This window comes from Pterocles gutturalis, unplaced genomic scaffold (genome assembly GCF_000699245.1).
Source record: "Pterocles gutturalis isolate BGI_N339 unplaced genomic scaffold, ASM69924v1 scaffold14940, whole genome shotgun sequence".
In the NCBI taxonomy this organism is placed as follows: Eukaryota; Metazoa; Chordata; class Aves; order Pterocliformes; family Pteroclidae; genus Pterocles; species Pterocles gutturalis.
Window position 1 is genome coordinate 4,366 of NW_010138472.1, and position 17,957 is coordinate 22,322.

The 17,957-nt window shown below is 36.4% G+C and overlaps 1 protein-coding gene across 1 annotated transcript; it reads left to right on the forward strand.

Annotated features, from left to right (window-relative positions):
- Window positions 1-495: 495 nt before the first annotated feature.
- Window positions 496-14,188, forward strand: IFNAR1 (interferon (alpha, beta and omega) receptor 1; the record flags this gene model as incomplete). The annotated part of the gene is made up of 10 exons (XM_010083025.1): window positions 496-616; window positions 2,050-2,243; window positions 2,936-3,093; window positions 4,244-4,391; window positions 5,346-5,460; window positions 6,844-7,046; window positions 8,249-8,403; window positions 9,224-9,377; window positions 12,379-12,533; window positions 13,961-14,188. Coding segments are annotated over 10 exons (1,631 nt in total), but the record flags the coding sequence as incomplete, so codon positions are not given.
- Window positions 14,189-17,957: the final 3,769 nt, after the last annotated feature.

Genomic DNA, 17,957 nt, shown 5'->3' on the forward strand with positions numbered 1-17,957 from the left:
AATGGTAGCCATCTGTTGGATAAATATCTGAAAAAAAAAAATTCCTTTGCTTTCTTATTTTCTGATGATCAAATGTAGTTTACCCTTCTCTGGGCTTATCTTAGTCTGTCAGTTTAGAAGAGTAACAAATTAATGCATTTTGGAAATAAATTCTGTAGTGTGATCCATGAGGTTTAAATGCATTCAGACTGCTTCTAATCAACCCATGAAAGTGAACACAGGCCTTGAATGTTACAACTATATATACTTTTTATAAAGGGGTGTGGGGAGAATGACTCTAGGTCAAATAGGCAAAGGAGCTACCTGATGCACAGCTCCTGAGCTATCTGTTGAAGTGTCGTTTGGGTAGCCTGGGGTTTTCTTAACCCTTATGCTTATTGTTAGTTCTTTTCACTATAACTCTCTACTTCTTTTTCAACAAAAGTAAGTTAATCATAAGTTATGTACAAATTATTTATCCTAATCTTTATATATCTTTATGTTACTTTCTTGTAGGCCAAACTGATCTGAAGAGTCCCCAGGATATTCAGGTCTATGCTGTAAATACAAATTTCACTCTAAGGTGGAACTATACTGGGAATGATACCAATGTGACTTTTTCAGCAGAATACCAGTGGTAAGCAGTAACTTTATTCTGAGCCAGAAATGTCTGATACTTATATGTGCAGAAGAGCATATTAATTGATTACTATGCTTGTTAATACTGCCATATAAAATTTCTGGAGAATTTTTGAAATCCAGGAAGTAGAGGCCAGGAAGATTACTAGGATTCCACTTAATTTCAAGATTTATTATCCTTTGTTTGTCTAATCCATATCTAAATTTAGGTTGTTCACTGATACCAATGTGTTATACATGCAGAATGTACTTGGTAGTAATGTGTAATACTAGAGTTGTTCTTTGAGAAGATTAACCGGTATGCTTAGAAATGTAGTGTTTAGATTTATTGATTCTCTGTTTTGGTTTTTTTTTAATTAAGTTGCATTATGGCCACACATACATAGAGGATTTGAGAGAATTTTCAGTGTAGCTTTTGAATAATTTGTCAGTGTTTATGAAGCCGGATTTCTCATCTGCAAATTTTAAATCACCAGATGAAATTATTTCATTTTTGTTCTTAAATGTTTGCTTGATTTTCTTCAATTGTTTCATATACTAGGCATGCATAGACATTTTATGTTTTGCGGCACCTTCTCGACAAGTAAATGTTAAACACTTCTAAGATAAAATCACGTGAGAAGATCTTGATCTTAGGATTTCCTAGTGTATGATTTTGGATTTTAAAAAAAAAAGCTTGCTGCCTTCAGTGTGTAGATGAGAAACAGCTGCTTTGGAAATAGTTTTATTTTAAAAATGTAATACTGATCTGAAAGAAAAGATAGGAGTTGAGGGTAAACAATTACTGCTTCAAGTCTGTGCCTCTTTTTTTTGGTCAGGACGTTTTTAATCTCTGTATGAAATGTGTCCTTAGATAAGGTATGGATGTCTGTAAACTCACAAGCAAAATAGCTTCTCTTAAGCCAATTATTCCAACACTAATTGCTGAACTCCAGATTTCTCCTTTGTATTCTTCTTCTTCCCTAATCTGCATTCCTTGCTGATGTTAGAATTGTTCTTTTTTTTGTGGCTTTTGTGCTCTTTTAGGCACTTTTTGCCATCAGGACTTACATTTCTACCAATGAATTATGAAATCATTGCCCGACTAGGATCATGTACTAAGGATATAATTCTAGATTTTGACAATTCTTTGATGCTGTTTTCTGACACTGTGTGTTTATGTGGTGAATAAAGCAAAGTGCTGTTGGATTTTGCAGACTGATAGTTAACCTTTGCTAATAAGGCTAACCTAATAAATTAATAGATTAAATTAATGAATTAAATAGTGATATGAATTCCAGGGTAACTAAGTAGATAACAGTGATTACACTGGTGCTGGTGATAAGATGGCATTAAATGGTGGTTTATTAGCATTAAGAAGAAAATGAAAAAGTATCTCAAGATTTAAGTTGTGTATTGGTTTTATTTTGGGGGGGGGGTTCTTTCTTACAGGTTTGAAGATTCTGGGACAGATGAAACGGAATGGAAGGAATTGCCTGGGTGTCAAAATGTTACTCACACAGAATGTGACTTTTCCTCAGCAATAACCAAATACTATGATACACATCATGTGCGTATAAGGGCTGAAAGAAGGGAAGAAGTGTCTCCATGGTCTAGCATTTTTGAAATTATTCCATATTTTACAGGTATGAGCTCCATATACACTGTAACATTTTTATTTAAATGTCTTTCGGCACACTATTGTGGAAAAATGTGTGTGGTTCCCATTGCTCATAACAACACAAGCTAGTGGTTTTCTCAACCTTAATGTAGTATAAGGTATTTGTAGGTTATGGAATGTTATGATTCTCTCCTTTTCTGGAAAGGGGAAAGTATTCTAAGTGATGCTGTTTTTCTGACAGAACTGTCACACTGCATTTTTCTAGATTTCAGAAAATATCCTTTGACAGTGGACTTATGGAAGTTTTCTTCTGACCTTGTGACTGTTCAGAGTTAGTGTAGTATGGTACTGAAGCCTTCCCTCAATGCTGGATTAATTTGGTTAAGCTAAATTTCTTGCCTTGTATGCTTTAGAATAACTTATACTGATTTTCACTGCAGATTCTGGAAAATATTCACTAGTAATATTGCATTTTAACTCTGCTGCTTTTAGAACCAGGTAACAGTGGTTGTTTGTTAGGTTAGATTTCTATTAGATACTGCCTGAGATTCATGAAAACTATGATTCTATAGGCGACTACTGTGACCTTGTTACTGCCTCAAAAGAATTAAAAATAAGATACTATAGGCAGTTACTGTGGTTTTATTAATGTGATTTTTTTTTTGGTGTTTTTTCTTTAAATAGTCATGGTTAACTTTTTTCTTTTGATATTTGCAGCTCAGATTGGTCCCCCAGGAATAGAGTTGCAGTCCACAAATGGAGTAATAAAAATTAAGGTTTCTCCTCCAGAAGCAAATCAGGACCGAAAAATGTGGATAGCTCCTCTCAGTTTTAAGTATAACCTACTTATCTGGGAAAATTCATCAAATGCAGAGGTATAATTGCTGTTTTGTTGGGTTTTTTTTACTTTTTAACCTTAACATGACTGTCAGAGATGTGCTTTAATTGCTTAGTGCTCTAAAACTGAATTGTTTAATTATGTAACTGTGTATATCTGTTGCTATGTAGTTTAAAATGTGGAAGGGAGTGTTTTCTTCGTTTGTAAGTTCTATTTTTACTAGAGGATTGTATCAGATATCTTGGGATAAGAATTTTGTATTTCTGTTAAACCCTGGAGCCACTTTCCAATGCATGAGGAAGAAGGTGAAACTACCTCATCTGTTTTGGATCAGAAGCCACCCTCAGCAGGGGCAGGGAAGAGTTGCAGGGAGTGGGAAGAAGCATTTACAGTAAGGCACAGACACAGGGGAGGGGAGAGGTAAGAGGCTAACTTGATCTTGCTGAGACTGTATGGGTTGAGTACAGCTAACAGCAAACTGTCCTGTGTCGTTAACTAAGTTATTTGGTTGTAGGTGGATTTTTTTTTAGGGATTCTTTTGAGATCTTGTACTTGTGAACTTGTTTCCAAGCCATAATGCATCTTGCACAGCAGATATAGCTATTCTGTAAAGACCAAGGTAGAAACAGTCTGCCTTTTTTTAATCCTTTTAGGGGAATGGGTGACAGCTGGATCAGGGTAGGAATTGAAGGGATAGGGTAGGAATTTGTGTCATTTGGAAGACCTAGTCTTAATCATTACACATCAAAAGGGAAAAAAGTTTTAAGTACAAGGTGTGTTCAAAGGTCAGTCATGGAAAAGTCTGGCAAACCAAAAGCAGGAAGGTAAGCAAGAGAGGGAGGAGGGATTGTTTGCTCGAATTGAGGGACGGAAGTGTACTATTCTCAGTATGTGCCTGAATATTTGTGTGGTGAGTTATGTGTCATGTAGAGCAGTGCCACAATCCTTCCCCACTTTGGTGTCTTAAAGGAGCATGACATGTTCCTTCCTGTCAATCATGTGGCTAAGGTGGGAATTTCCCTTTAGCATTTATTCAGCTCATGTATTGTCCTTCATTCCCTACTTAGCATTTTTGATGGCGTATTATATAAATGGGCTGAAACTTTGGGAAGAAATAAGAGACTTTTAAAAATCAGCTCAGTGGGAAGAACAGTTACCTTAATATGCTGTTTGCAATTTTTTTACAGTTCAGAAGTCAAAGTATTTTTCCTACTGATGTAATTAATGATCTTGCACCAGACACTACCTATTGTTTGAAAGTTCAAGCAACTCTTCCTTTGGACTGGAAGGAAGGCTTATTCAGTCCCATTCGTTGTATAAAAACTACCCGTAAAGGTACAGAGTAAAATAGTTTTGACTTTAAATGTTTACTCAAGTTTAAAATGTTGGAAAGTAAATTGTTTTAAAATAACAGAAATATGGAGAAGTGCAAAGCTCCTACTCATATATGGTACAACAGCAGTCTTGACATTTGTGTACATTTTTATTCTAAATCAATAGAAAAATGTCACCTATAAATATTAGTTTTAAGAGTACAAAAAGTTTTTTGCTCTGAGACAAATTATGTCCATTAATTTGGATTGCAAAAGCTACTTTCTGTATTTTCGAAAACTGGGTGTTTTTGAATTTGTGACTTTGAATCGGGAGGGAAGTGATGTGTATGTAGGCAAAACAAAAGCCTTTTGTATACTTGGCACTAAGCAAATGCATGTAAAGTTGAGCTAAGCTTAAAAAAAAATTGTTTTTATGCAAGACTTGGTGAATTTATTATTACAGTTTCTGAAGAATGGCTTACTGATAGCTTGCCACCAGTTGCTTGTTTTGCATGTCTAAATTTAAATTATTCTGTGTGCTGTTCAGGTGTCAGTTTAAGTACTTCTAAATGTTGTATTTTGCAGGGAAAAAAATAACAATAGTGTGGGAATGTAGTAAGTCAAATGTTAGATTGAATGGATGCTACATCAAAATTACTTTGTTTACATGTGTGTATTTTATACATTTTTCACAGAGTTATTGCTGAACTAGTTTATTTCTACGAATCCCAATGTTTCTTTACTTAATTTTTTCTGAACTGATTTTTAACTGTTTTTTTTACTAAAGGCTTAATATGCTGTATATATCAAAAGCTTTAATTTGACATCTTTATAATGAAAGCAGAAATCTATTTTTTTCTTTATTAGTGAAAGGGTACCATGACCATTTACATGAGAAATGCCCTTTCAATGAGAAATTGCTGTACGTAATATAAAGCTTTTCAGTAACTGTGGGTTTCCTTTTCATTTTGAGCAGTTAATGACCTACTCTGTGCAACAAATGTGCACGTTATTGCTTTGAATATGAAATTTCATCTGCATTGGAATAATCGGTATAAACGATATGTGAGCTACAATGTACAGTATCTCATGTGAGTTAAACAATTTCCCTATTTCTGTATAAACAGATTATGTCATTCTAAATGCCATCCATTGTATTTTGCAAATCACTATTAGAAGTTCAAGTGAAATACTTAGCAAAAGTGGGTTAATGTATTCATTGAAACACTGCGTAACTCAGCTGGACACAGAATGGCTTTTAAAAGGATTGCATATAACATAATATCGTAGAATTTCAGGGCACTAGGCTTCTTTTAAGAGTCTTAAATACCTGATGGAATGAAATATATGCTCAGTAACATTTTTAAATATTCAAAGTTTGCATTGCTTTGTATCTTTTTGAATACAAAGAAATTAAGCTACTAGAAGCGAGCAAAAATGCTGGTGTTCAAGGTTTCAGTTGTCTTAATATTTGGTTACTTCTGGTCAGATCCCAACATGGGGAAAAAAACCCATCATGTCTATAAACCTGTATCTTAATATCCAGTTGTTGCACAAATATTGTGACCCAGCATCTAAATGAATAGGAGAGATACCTCTAGCGTTCTTCTAGAATTCCTTTGGCATGACAGAAAAATAATTGACCTAATAGAGCTATGTGAAAAACCTTAATTTGGATTTTAAAAATTTCTAAACCCCATATGTATAATTTCTCTATTAAGGCTTTATTAGAATCATAGAATGGTTTGGGTTGGAAGGGACCTTAAAGATCATTGAGTTCCACCCCCAACACCATGGGCAGGGACCCCCTCCACTAGCCCAGGTTGCTCAAAGCCTCATCCAGCCTGGCCTTGAACACCTCCAGGGATGGGGCATCCACAGCTTCTCTGGGCAACTTGATCCAGTGCCTTACCACCCTCGCGGTAAAAAAAGTCTTCCTAATATCTAATCAGAATCTACCCTCTTTCAGGTTAAAACCATTACCCCTCATCCCATTGCTACGCTCCCTGATAGAGAGTCCCTCCCTATCTCTCCTGTAGGCCCCCTTTAAGTACTGGAAGGCTGCTTTAAGGTCTCCCTGGAGCTTTCTCTTCTCCAGGCTGAACAACCCCAACCCTCTCAGCCTGTCCTCATATAGCAGGTGCTCCAGCCCTCTGACCATCTTTATGGCCCTCCTCTGGACTTACTCCACCAGGTCCGTGTCTCCCCTGTGCTGAGGGCTCTAGAGCTGGATGCAGTACTCCAAGTAGGCTCTCAAGAGAGCAGAGTAGAGGGGGAGAAGCACTATTTTCTATTTCCTGATACAGTTAACTTAATTGTTTCAGTTATAAATGAAAAAAATGTATTCTAAATGTGAGAAATTTCTAAGAGGCTCATTCTTCCAAAAATTAAATGAAACCTATGTAGTACAAGGAAACTTTTTTTTTAGCATTCAAGGATCTCGCATCAAAAACTATTAAAAATATCTCTTGCAGTGGGTATCTAAAGAAACTTCATGATGATTACTCAGTGAAGTGGCTCAATGTACCTGGATGTGAAAACGTCACTGATACACAATGCAGTTTCTCATCTATCATCGCTACTACTTCTGGATTTTATTATCTCCGTGTGCAGGCCATGAATGAATATAATAAATCATGTTTGTCTGATGAAGTAAAAGTAGATCCTCTGATAATAAGTAAGCAAATGTGTTTTCTTAAATTTTCATTTCTCAACAATCTTGTACCTAATGCTATTATTTGCAAAAAGAAGCTTGCTGGATTAATGAAACTGAATACATAGTTCCCCTGCAGAAACTGTTTTGGGAATCCTGGTCTTACCAAGTTAAACAGGAGCTTTTCCATGGTCTTCTCTATTAAGCACAGCCAGTATTTCACTATATTTAGGATCGTATCATTTTCTTTACAAAATTAAACCACAAAGCATTATATGGCATTTTATAATCTCACTGTGTGCTACATTATTCACTGTGTGAGATTGTACTAGAAATATCACTAGTCTGACTTTTGCCATTGACACGAAGCACTTCTTGATATCTCAGAAAAACAATGCCAAAGTCAAATAATTTTGGAATTCACTGCCTCTGTTTTCTTGTTCATCTACTCTCATCTCTTCCTTCTCTCTACCCTGGCACAGTGCACCCCTGAATTTTGTGCCAAAGTAAGATGACATTTGACATACAATCCTGAAGAGCTTAATGAAAAAACAGTCTTAAATTATAGTGATATCTAGGTCAAAAATATCTAACACTCTCCATAGTGAAATTATAGTAATTTTTATCTTTGCACTTTTTGGATTTTGTGAGAAATGTGACCTTACTAAAATTTTTGACCTCATACATGTCAAGAAATGTTTGTCTAGCAGGTAGGGTAATATTCTATTGACTTTCCTATTGGAGATGGAATCAGTAGCTATTCTGTATGTCAGCTTTCCCTTATCCAAGATCTTGGTAATTAAATAATTCTTCAGTAAGATAACAGTGACCTAGGTAAATAATTCAGCAAAAGAAAACAGGAACTGTAATACTTCTCACTTTTCAACTACACTATAACAGTGAAAGACAGTATATGTGAAAAAGAGGGCCCACATCTTGATGAGATTAAGAAGGGTTCAGTAGTTTCACTTTGACTTGCACAGAGGTAATCCCACTGTCTGTGTATTTCATGTCACTGCAACTTGCAGAAACCACATATGAACGTGGAAAGAGAAAATAATTAAAATATTTCTCAGGACTTGAGATTCTGAGAAAAAGCTATTATTTTAGAGTTTCAAGTCTATCTTTCTTTAAAGTTGTCATAGATTGAAATTACAGTATTTTATGCAATATTTTTATTTGTGTTCATTCAGTCATATTTTAAACTTTTTTTTAAATTTCTTAAGATGAAATTGGCCCTCCTGGTGTAAAGGTGGACATCAGTGATGTTTTGCTCCATATCCAGATTACTCCTCCAGGAGGATCTGAGAGTGAAATCATGAGGGACCATTATGACTTGTCTTACCGGGTTCTGTACTGGAAGAATTCATCGAATAATGAGGTATGAATTAGTTAAATACTTAAAACAGTATATAAAATCTGTTATGGCATAAATACTGAGTTTGAGTTCTCCTGAAGAAGCTCATTTTCAAAAGAGGCATAAATATGGTGCAATCATACAATCAATTTGATGTTTTTTTTTCTGAAAGAGTTTTTTAAAATTCCGGTCAAGATGACTTTTATCACAAAGTAATTGAGATTTTAATCTTTTTCCATTGATGTGGCTATATGTAATGATTGGTAGAACCTGCACCAAGTTTTGTACAAGCTGCTCAGTGGCTCACTTTTGACTAGAAGTTGTAGGGTTTTTGTGATGTCATCTTTCTTACAGTATGACTCTGTGCCTGTCTTAATTGATGTAGCTTCTGGCGCCTCAAATTCTTTTCTTTCTGTGTTTGCAGTTTTATAGCTATAGGTATCAAAAAAGAATGAAATCTTGCATGCTTTTAGCTCATGTTTTAATGGATCTTTCCATATTTTTAAAATGCTTCTTATAGTAAACTATTTTACAGTAATTGGTAAATGTTTATGTGTAAATGTGTGGGAGAGAAGAAAACAAACTGCAACAGGAAGACATTCCATTTTGCACACAGCTTTGAACTATAAAATTTCAGTATGGCGAAAGCAGTTGGTTCTTGTCAATAAGTGTTTCCTGAATGTATTTGCTTAGAGTTGTGTGGTTTCTTTTATTTAATCCAAGTGTAGAATTATGTCTCACTTCTTACAGAATTGCTTCTTTAGCAGAGGCCAAAATTCTAATCTAGTTGAGTGACTCTTGTACTACTTACGTGCATCTTATTCTTTCAATTTTTCTTTTCCAGGAGGAAATTAAAATGAAAGAGCTAAAACAGACAATAGGGTCAGTCTCTGATCTAACACCCTCAACTTTGTACTGTGTAAAAGTACAGGCGTTCTCAGAAGCTTACAACAAAAGCAGTCATTTCAGCAAGGAGGAATGCATCAAAACACCTGGAGGTAGGAAGAGCTTGGGAATTGTTACACCTCTGGAAGTAGAATTGTTAACAAGTAAATTCATAAGCCTTTGCAGGTCTTACTAGTTAAAAAATATTTGCAGCATGACTTAATGGCCTCACAGAGTTAACACCTAGTTGGGCAGAGATCTGTATCCATTTTTTCATCTAGCAGTCTGTCATGTTGCTGCTCTGTGTTCTCTTCTATAGCTAAGACCTGGTCAAGATTATATTCTGGTTATTCCACAACAAAACTCAGTTTAGAAATTATCTCAGGTTAATAACTGTAATGATTGTGAATTAAACTTAGTTTTGTACAAATGACTTGCTAATAGGCAAACTTTAATTTCGAGTACGTTTTAAGATGTTTTTAGTAGGGTGCAAGGAATCACTAAATGCTACATTTTCAAGACTAATTTATTCTTGAAATTGTCTTAATTTCTGTGAATTAATTAAATTCTAAAAAATCCTGTGGTAAAGTGTGAAGAGACAAATCACCAGACTCATTATAGCTGAGAGCTCACCTTTATGCAGAAGGAGAATACATTTGTAGATGGACTACACTCACTCAGAAGATAACAGCAAGTTATCTGTTTAATTTGGCCAATTATCTTCTATTAACAGGCTCTAACACTAGGAAAATTGCTAAATATCCAGAACAACTTAAAGCAAAGAAAATCTAATATAGTAATGCTACTTTCTTGCATCTTAAGCTCTAATTTGTATTGCAGTCCTTGCTGCTTTGTTTTTATCAAGCCTGAAAATAAACAAATGTTACTTTTTTAGCTTCATAAGAGAGACTCTTTAATTGTTTTACTAGTTAGTTATCAGCCTTCTCCATACCCTTCCATTATGAGCCTATTTAAAACAAAGCAGTACATTCAAGACTCTATATTGAGAGATGCAGTCATACAGATGACTTCCCTGTACTTCCCATATGTTCTTACATCACAATGTGGAAATCTTTCATTCTTTGATCATCTGTACTAACTGAAAATAGAGATAAAAATACCTGATTGTCTCATCTTGATTATTTTTAAAGTGTCTCCTGGTATGTATTACTTTTAGTATGCTTAAACTCCCTTCAGCTTGTTTGCTAGAGATTGTGCCAGAGAGTGTGTTGCAAACAAGAGAGGAGGGGGGAAGGAAGTTTGCAAGACTCTTGAACTTAAGCACTGAATACCTTATGACTCTACAGATAAAAGGTTTCCTTGATGATAATATTTTACTATCAAAAGCTGAATTCCATCATGTAAACTCCTTCTACCATAAGGTTTCAACCTTATGTCCTGAAACTGAGCCTAGCCTGTCAGAAGGTTTTTCCACAGTTCCTGGGTTAATACAGGAATGTAGGACCCTAAGCTTAAAGAATGGTTTAGGTTGGAAGAGACCTTCAAAAATCATCTAGTCCAACCACCCTGCCAAGGGTAGGGACATCTTTCACTAGACCACGTTGCTCAAAGCCTCATCCAGCCTGGCCTTGAACACCTCCAGGGATGGGGCACCCACAGCTTCTCTGGGCAACTTGTTCAAGTTTCTCACCACCCTCACAGTAAATAATTTCTTCATTATGTCCAATCTAAACCTACCCTCTTTCAGGTTAAAACCGTTGCCCTGTGTCCTGTCACTGCATGCTTTGGTAAAAAGTGTCTTTGCTGTAAGGCCCTTTTAAATATTGAAAGGCCATAGTAAGGTTTCCCCGGAGCTTTCTCTTCTCCAGGCTGAACAACCCCAACTCTCTTGGCCTGTCTTCCTAGAAGAGGTGTTCCAACCCTCTGACCATTTTTGTGCCCCTCCTCTGAACCTGCTATAACAGCTTCATGTCTGTCTTGTGCTGGAGGCCCCAGAGCTGGACGCAGTACTCCAGGTGGGGTATCTGAGACTGGAGTAGAGGGACAGAATGGCCTCCCTCCACCTGCTGGCCATTTATCTTTATGCAGCCCAGATTACAATTTGCTTTCTGGGCTACAAGTGCACACTGACAACTCGCATCCAATTTTTCATCCACCAGCATCCCAAAGTCCTCTGCAGGACTGCTCTCAATCCCTTCATCCCCTAGCCTGTATTGATGCTGAGGATTGCCCCAACCCAGGTGCACAACCTTGGGCTTGGCCTTGTTGAACTTAATGAGGCTGACATGGGCCTGCTCCTCAAGCCTGTCCCTCGGGATCATGCCCATTCCCTCCAGTGAATCAACTGCACCACTCATCTTGGCATCATCAAGTCAATGACACCATGTTTGAGCATTGGAGTGAAATTCATCTCCCCTTTCTATACTGACAGAGGAAAATCTGTGCTGAGCTAGTGTCTGTCTAGACTACCAGTGTAGAAAATAACCGGAATATCCTTAAGATTGATTTCTTCTTAAATAAGCATCTGAAAGGTAGATGCTCACTGGAAGATCCTTTTTCTCTCTGTTGGCTGTGTTGTCATCTGAAGCTTACAAATGGAGTTCTTCTGTCCAACTGGATACTTTTGGGCCCCTGAAGACCTGGCAAATCTAGGTGCTCTAATGATTTCCTGGCTAAATAACCATGGGCCAACTTCACTGTAGTAGTTGCCCAATCTTACTTCATAGCCAATGGGAATTCTCACTCCTGTATTGCTGCCTTTTTAAAGGAGAGAGCTCTGTCAATTACCTATTAAGTTCCTTGGGGTTAGACCCTGTACACAAGCAACGGCGCAATAGTTGTGCATGCATCAAGTGCTTCATGGTAGCTGTCTATGTGTGGAATATAACAGGGAATAACTGAATCTTGGTTCTGATCCTGCCTGCAAATGCCTGTGTTCTTAAATTGGATAAATATTTGGTGCTGTGTTTTTAATAAAATCATCTAAGATACTGGAATGGCATAATTTTTGTAATAATCATCACAGATGGGTATAGTATAGTAGAAATGTGAGATTTTATGATAAATACTGTAGCAGATTTGGAGATAATCTGTTCTTTAATCTTTGTAGTTTATTAATACCTAGACTGAATCATTTTTTATTCACTTTTTTAGATAAAACTTTACCTCTGATCATTTTAGCAACATTTGTAATTGCCCTGATTGCTGTCTTGCTTGTGACTACGCCGCTTGTTTTTGCCCTGTATCAAGCCTACAATAAAATCAAATATGTGTTCTTTCCATCATGCCAGCCTCCTTTGAACATAGAGGTAAGATGAGATTTATTTTTCTCATTCATTAGGAAGGTGTATTTTTAGAAAAATTAACAGAAAATATTATGAAAAAGTATTTCTCTGTTATTCTGTGGTTTTATGGGTATGCTGAGATTAGTTACACAGGTTTTAACAAAGTGCAGAAATTCCTATGGAAAAAATTGGTAGCAACAATTTCTAGAATTCTGCAATTAGCAAATATTTTAACTTTTATGTTTTTTCTTCTATCTGTGCAAAAGTGTTCATAGTGATTCCTCATTCCAGAGAGTGCACATGTCTACCCAGTGTGATAATGTACTTTTGCCCCACTATGCAAGACCAGAAATGTCTTCCCATTGTGTTATGTGGAAGAACATACTCTAGCCTTTTTGCTGTCCTTTAAAACTCAGAGGAGGTGAAAATGCAAGCCCAGTCTTCAGAGAAAAGTTGGATGTAGCAGGCAGCCAATGCTTCTACCATCTCCTGACCTAGTGGCTTGGATGGTCTCAAATAGGGCAGATGTTTTCCAATTTCCAGCTCAACTTGGCACAGGTAGTACTTAGTAGGGATCCTGTTCTGGAATGAACAGGGCAACACATAAGAGTAGGTATATTTTGAAATGTAGGAAGAACTGCTTGTCACTGTGCTTTCTTCTCTGCTCTCAGAACACTGATTTTGAGCAGTGTATGGCCTTACTAACATCTTCTCACTGAAGCTCTTAGTATATGTAGTGTACAAAAATTTCTGAATAGAGTTGTAATTTAAAACCATCATTAACAAAGGCTAATCTGAATTTAATTTATTTGTAATGTGGCATTTTAGTTGGTTTGTTCAGCAGAACACTGGTAACATAATTAATGCAATGCATATTTTGAACCTTTTGTGGTGGATTTGATGTAAATGACCACTTCAGAGAACAGATTGAAAGCACATAGGATAGACAGCAGTGCACTGGTGAGAGCTGTATGAGGCTTGGTATCCTGCTGCAACAGCTTGCTCTCTCTTTCTTCTTTCAAACTTTGCTTTATAACTGATAATGATTTATAGACTTTGCAAAGACACACCTGTCATCCCTGTGCTACCACATGATCTTTGAAAGTGTTCTAAATTAGGATTTCCTTTTAGTTCTTTTGTGGCCTTATAAGGATATACTCAATGAAATCTTGCAATTATATAGATGTTTGACAACTATGAGCATAGCAAAAGAGTTAAGATTTGATGTTAGAGTCATTCTTTAGTGTTTAATTATATGAATGCAACTAAACTTCAGCCTAACTTCGAGTCTGAGAATTTAGGGCAACAAATGGCATCTTATACGTAGAAAATCTCATGATGCTACTGAATATGATAAACCAGATTTGTCCAGCTGCGATCTTAAGCAGAATAATTATTTAGATATTATGTTTGCATGTTCATGTCTTATTTTCCTGCTTCTCTTTTTGCAGGGTTTTGGAGGACAGCTCTTTAGCAATCTTTATCTGTCAACTACAGAAGAACTAGTAGAAAAGTGTTCTATAATTGAGACTATTGTCACAGAAGAAGTCAATAAAATTGATTTTAAAGACTACAAACGTTCTAAACAGAGCAGTCGAGATTCAGGAAATTATTCTAACGATGATGATACTTCAGGGAACAAAGCGCCAGAAGAAACACTAGAAAAGGAAATAGTATAGCTTTTAAGAAAATAAAATTCTTATATGGGACTGGCAGTGTAATAAACACTTAACTTTTTTTTATTGTGAGAGTTACAGCCTAAGGAAGACAGTGTGACTTTGGGATCTTTGTCTTCAGGTTTCCAAATCTACACTTTTACTAGTGGAAAGTTGCATACATACCCTCTCTGCTGCAAGCTGACTGAAGTTAAACCAAAATTGACTTCTCATACCTTACACCATTTTGACTGACTTTTCATCGCATTACTATCTGCATGAAGAGGACCAGATCTATACACTTTATACTTGAACCTGATAACCTCAGTGAAAGCCTACTCCCTTCTGCAAGAAGAATTTCTTGCTGCCTTAAAGGTTTGCTTTGAATGCCAGTGTGTACTGTGACAGAAGCCTTAAATTCCAGTATTGGATCTTACAATGTTTACACAGCAGAAGGAAATTGATGCCAGAGACATCTGACATTCTCTTCCAGCCCCCTCAGGGGCAGTGCTTTTTGGCTCAGCAGGTCTGGAGCAAATGATGCAAAAGAGACCAACTGTAGCCGCAAAGAGACCAACTGTAGCCTCAATGAGGGCTTCTCTGAACCTCCTTCTAGAATTCCTTGTGGCCGTGGGTGCAGGATGTTGCCAATGCCCACTTACCTGTTTGTGTATCTGTGTCCCTGCAAATCAGGGTGCTCTTCCCCCACAGCACTCGCTAATCTGGTCAAGTGTGGGGAGGGGAAAAGAAAGGAAGGACGTTCACTTCACTTTACTTTACTGTAAAGAAAAATTTCATTGTGAAAGCTCTTTGTAAATAGAGCAAATTGTTTTGCACTGCATTTAGGATAAAAAGCAACAAATGTCCAAGGCAAATGTACACTGCGAGAAGAAACTATACAATACTGTCACTTTAATGACAAGGCATGTTAAGAGGCATATTCTTGAGTATTTTTTTTCTCATGGCTAGATAACCAGACGTGTAAAATATTTACTTATAACTGAATTGTGTTTAGGAATGTGTCTCTTTTAACAAGAAAGAAACTTATTTCTGTAATTAGAAGGACCCAAGCTGAATTTTTAAAATGCCTTTTAACAAATTATGAGGATGCTTGTAATTCAGAGCTTTTTCAGCTTAGTGTCATTTTGCCAGCAGACTTTTCTTTGTACAAATTATAAGGGTATGCTGCAATAATGCTTCAATTTGGATGCCACTTTTTTCTTATGAAGTAATTTTTTGAAGTAGCTTATTTTTTTATTAATAAAAAGTTGATTTAGGGTAAACTGGTTTTGAGCTTCATGTGGGCTGTTGTTTATTGTAACAAGCAACCATTGATGTTTATATATTCTTTTATTTTGAAGGTGTGATCTAATTTTATAAACTTTATGTCCCTGTGTTCATTGAAGAACATAATAAAATTTGCACATTTACTTCTTTATCCCTCTTTTGGTTCCTTTTTTTTTTTTTTTGTGTAGTGACATTGGAGCTATACCACGTACACTTGGGAAGTTCCCAGAGTCTTCAGAAAGTGTCCTTCCTAAAAAAAAAAAAAGTGAAGCATATAATGTATAAATTTAATTAGGGCTTATATGAAGTGTTGCATGATTTAGATGAATTGGAAAGAAAGTGCTAGTTCATTTTATGAATTGGGGCTTAAAATGTGAACATTGAATGTGAGCATTCCAGTCATTGTGGTCTTCAATAAATAGCTTCCCTCTGTTGAAGGGTGGTGAGACACTTAAACAAAATACAGTGTGAAGTTGTCTGTATTTGTGTGGTCTCTTCAGTATAATCTAAGTTTGCTGTGAGGATGCAACTTGTTTATGCAGCTATTCCTCTTAGTGCTTTATGCTGTAACTGGCCCCCCTGGATGTTTTTTATCTCCTGGACAACTTAAATTTTGGTCTGCTTTTCTTATTTGTGACCTACTTCTACAATAGGGTTTGGGGACTTATTTTCATTTTGGGGATTTGCAAAAGTGAAGCCATTCTGAACATGTTTGCTGAAGTAAGGTGTGGGGGGGGGTTGTCTTATTTTTCCCTGCTCATCTAGGGAAAATGTTACATCTGATATTTCAGCAGCTAACTGTGGGTGATTATTCTGACAACTGTTTCCTGGGATGCAAGATTTTGTTTGCCTCCTGGAGTTTCTCCACTCTGGAAGAAAACTTTTTAATGTAAAGGATTTCACGGTTAGATTTCAAATGATGGCAAAGCACTCTATAGTGAATGTTTCTGAATTCACAATTTGCAAGCAATCCACATTTTTCTTCAGAATGTAGAACCGAATGAGTGGTAATGAATATATATGTATGCTTGAAGTTTGATTATAAGATGCGTTACAGAAAATCTCGTACCAGTTCTTTTCAATGTTGCCAGAAGCAGCAAAACCAGGATTGTAAAATGGAAATACTCTATTCATACAATATCGAGTACTTAAACTAGAAAGTTCCTAAATACCTGAGGCAATCTCATTCTGATATGCTTCAGATGTATCCAGAAATATTAGAAAAATAATTTGACAGAACTTTTACACTTCACCTTCTAAGAGCAATTTATTACAGTGCATAAAGGAACTTTTTTTAAATGCCTCTCTTCAATTTCCAAAGCCTTTCTAAAGAATAAGACCCTTGAAATGTTTTTATTTTTGCTTGTTCAAAACATTTCTAACAACAGAAAGCTAGTATTTATTATTTGGTATGTAGGAGGTCTTGAGGAGGAACTATTTGACTCTTCACTGAAATTATTCAGTGGGATGAGATAGAACCCTATTAATAGTTGAATACTTTCAGCTGGACGATGTAGAGTTGGATTTGTCAGTTCTGATGGTAAAAATCCCAAGCAAGTTGATCAAACCCAATGTTTTTGAAAGTAGACGCACTTAACCAATGTTGATATTGTGGAATATGTGCAGTATAATCAACTTTAAGACTTGCTGTGGGAAGGGATGATAAAGTGGAAGTTTCCTGTGATGGGACTGTTAGTTGGAAGGAAACCAGCATCTGGTAATGATTTTGCATATTGGATCGCACATACTGTGATTTTCCCATGACTTCTGCTTTTGGAATGGATTCTGTTATTAGGATTGTTTTTATATATATAAAATTTCAAAATCGTACACTTGATGTTGAAACTTGGGTAAGAACATACAGATGAAAATACAGACTGTAGAGAACCCCTTCAGTGATAAATTTTTAGGGGATATTGGATTGTTTTTGTAGGGGTGCTTTACTGAATGATAATTATGTGGTGCCATTAGCACTTGACTGTACTAAAGTATAAATATTGAGGTTACTTGGCACATCTGTAAGTGTTAAGTCCTGCTGTTGGACATTGGGACTTTATTTCAAAGAAAAAAAAGATGCATGATGGTGGGATTATTTCTCACTTTATTAGGAATTCAGTATCGATTGGGCAAGGGGAAGCAGAGGAGAGCTGCACGGGAGGAATTGTGGTAGCTGGCTATGTTATATTCTTCCTCTCAGTATGAGTATTTTTCAGAATGCATGCCATGCCAGTGATCATCTTCAGTTAAGATTAGATTCATAGGTACAGTAGTACCTGGTAATGGAGCATTTGATGTAAATGAAAAAGTGTAGGTAAGTCTTGGGGCATATATACCTTCCTTAGGGACTGATGACTTTAATGATCTGCCTTTACTCAGCACTAGTGAGGCCACACCTGGGACACTGTGTCCAGCTCTGAGCTCCCCAGTACAAGACATGGACACACTGCAGACAGCCCAGTGAAGGGCCATGAAGATAATGAAGGGACTGGAGTGTCTCTCCTATGAG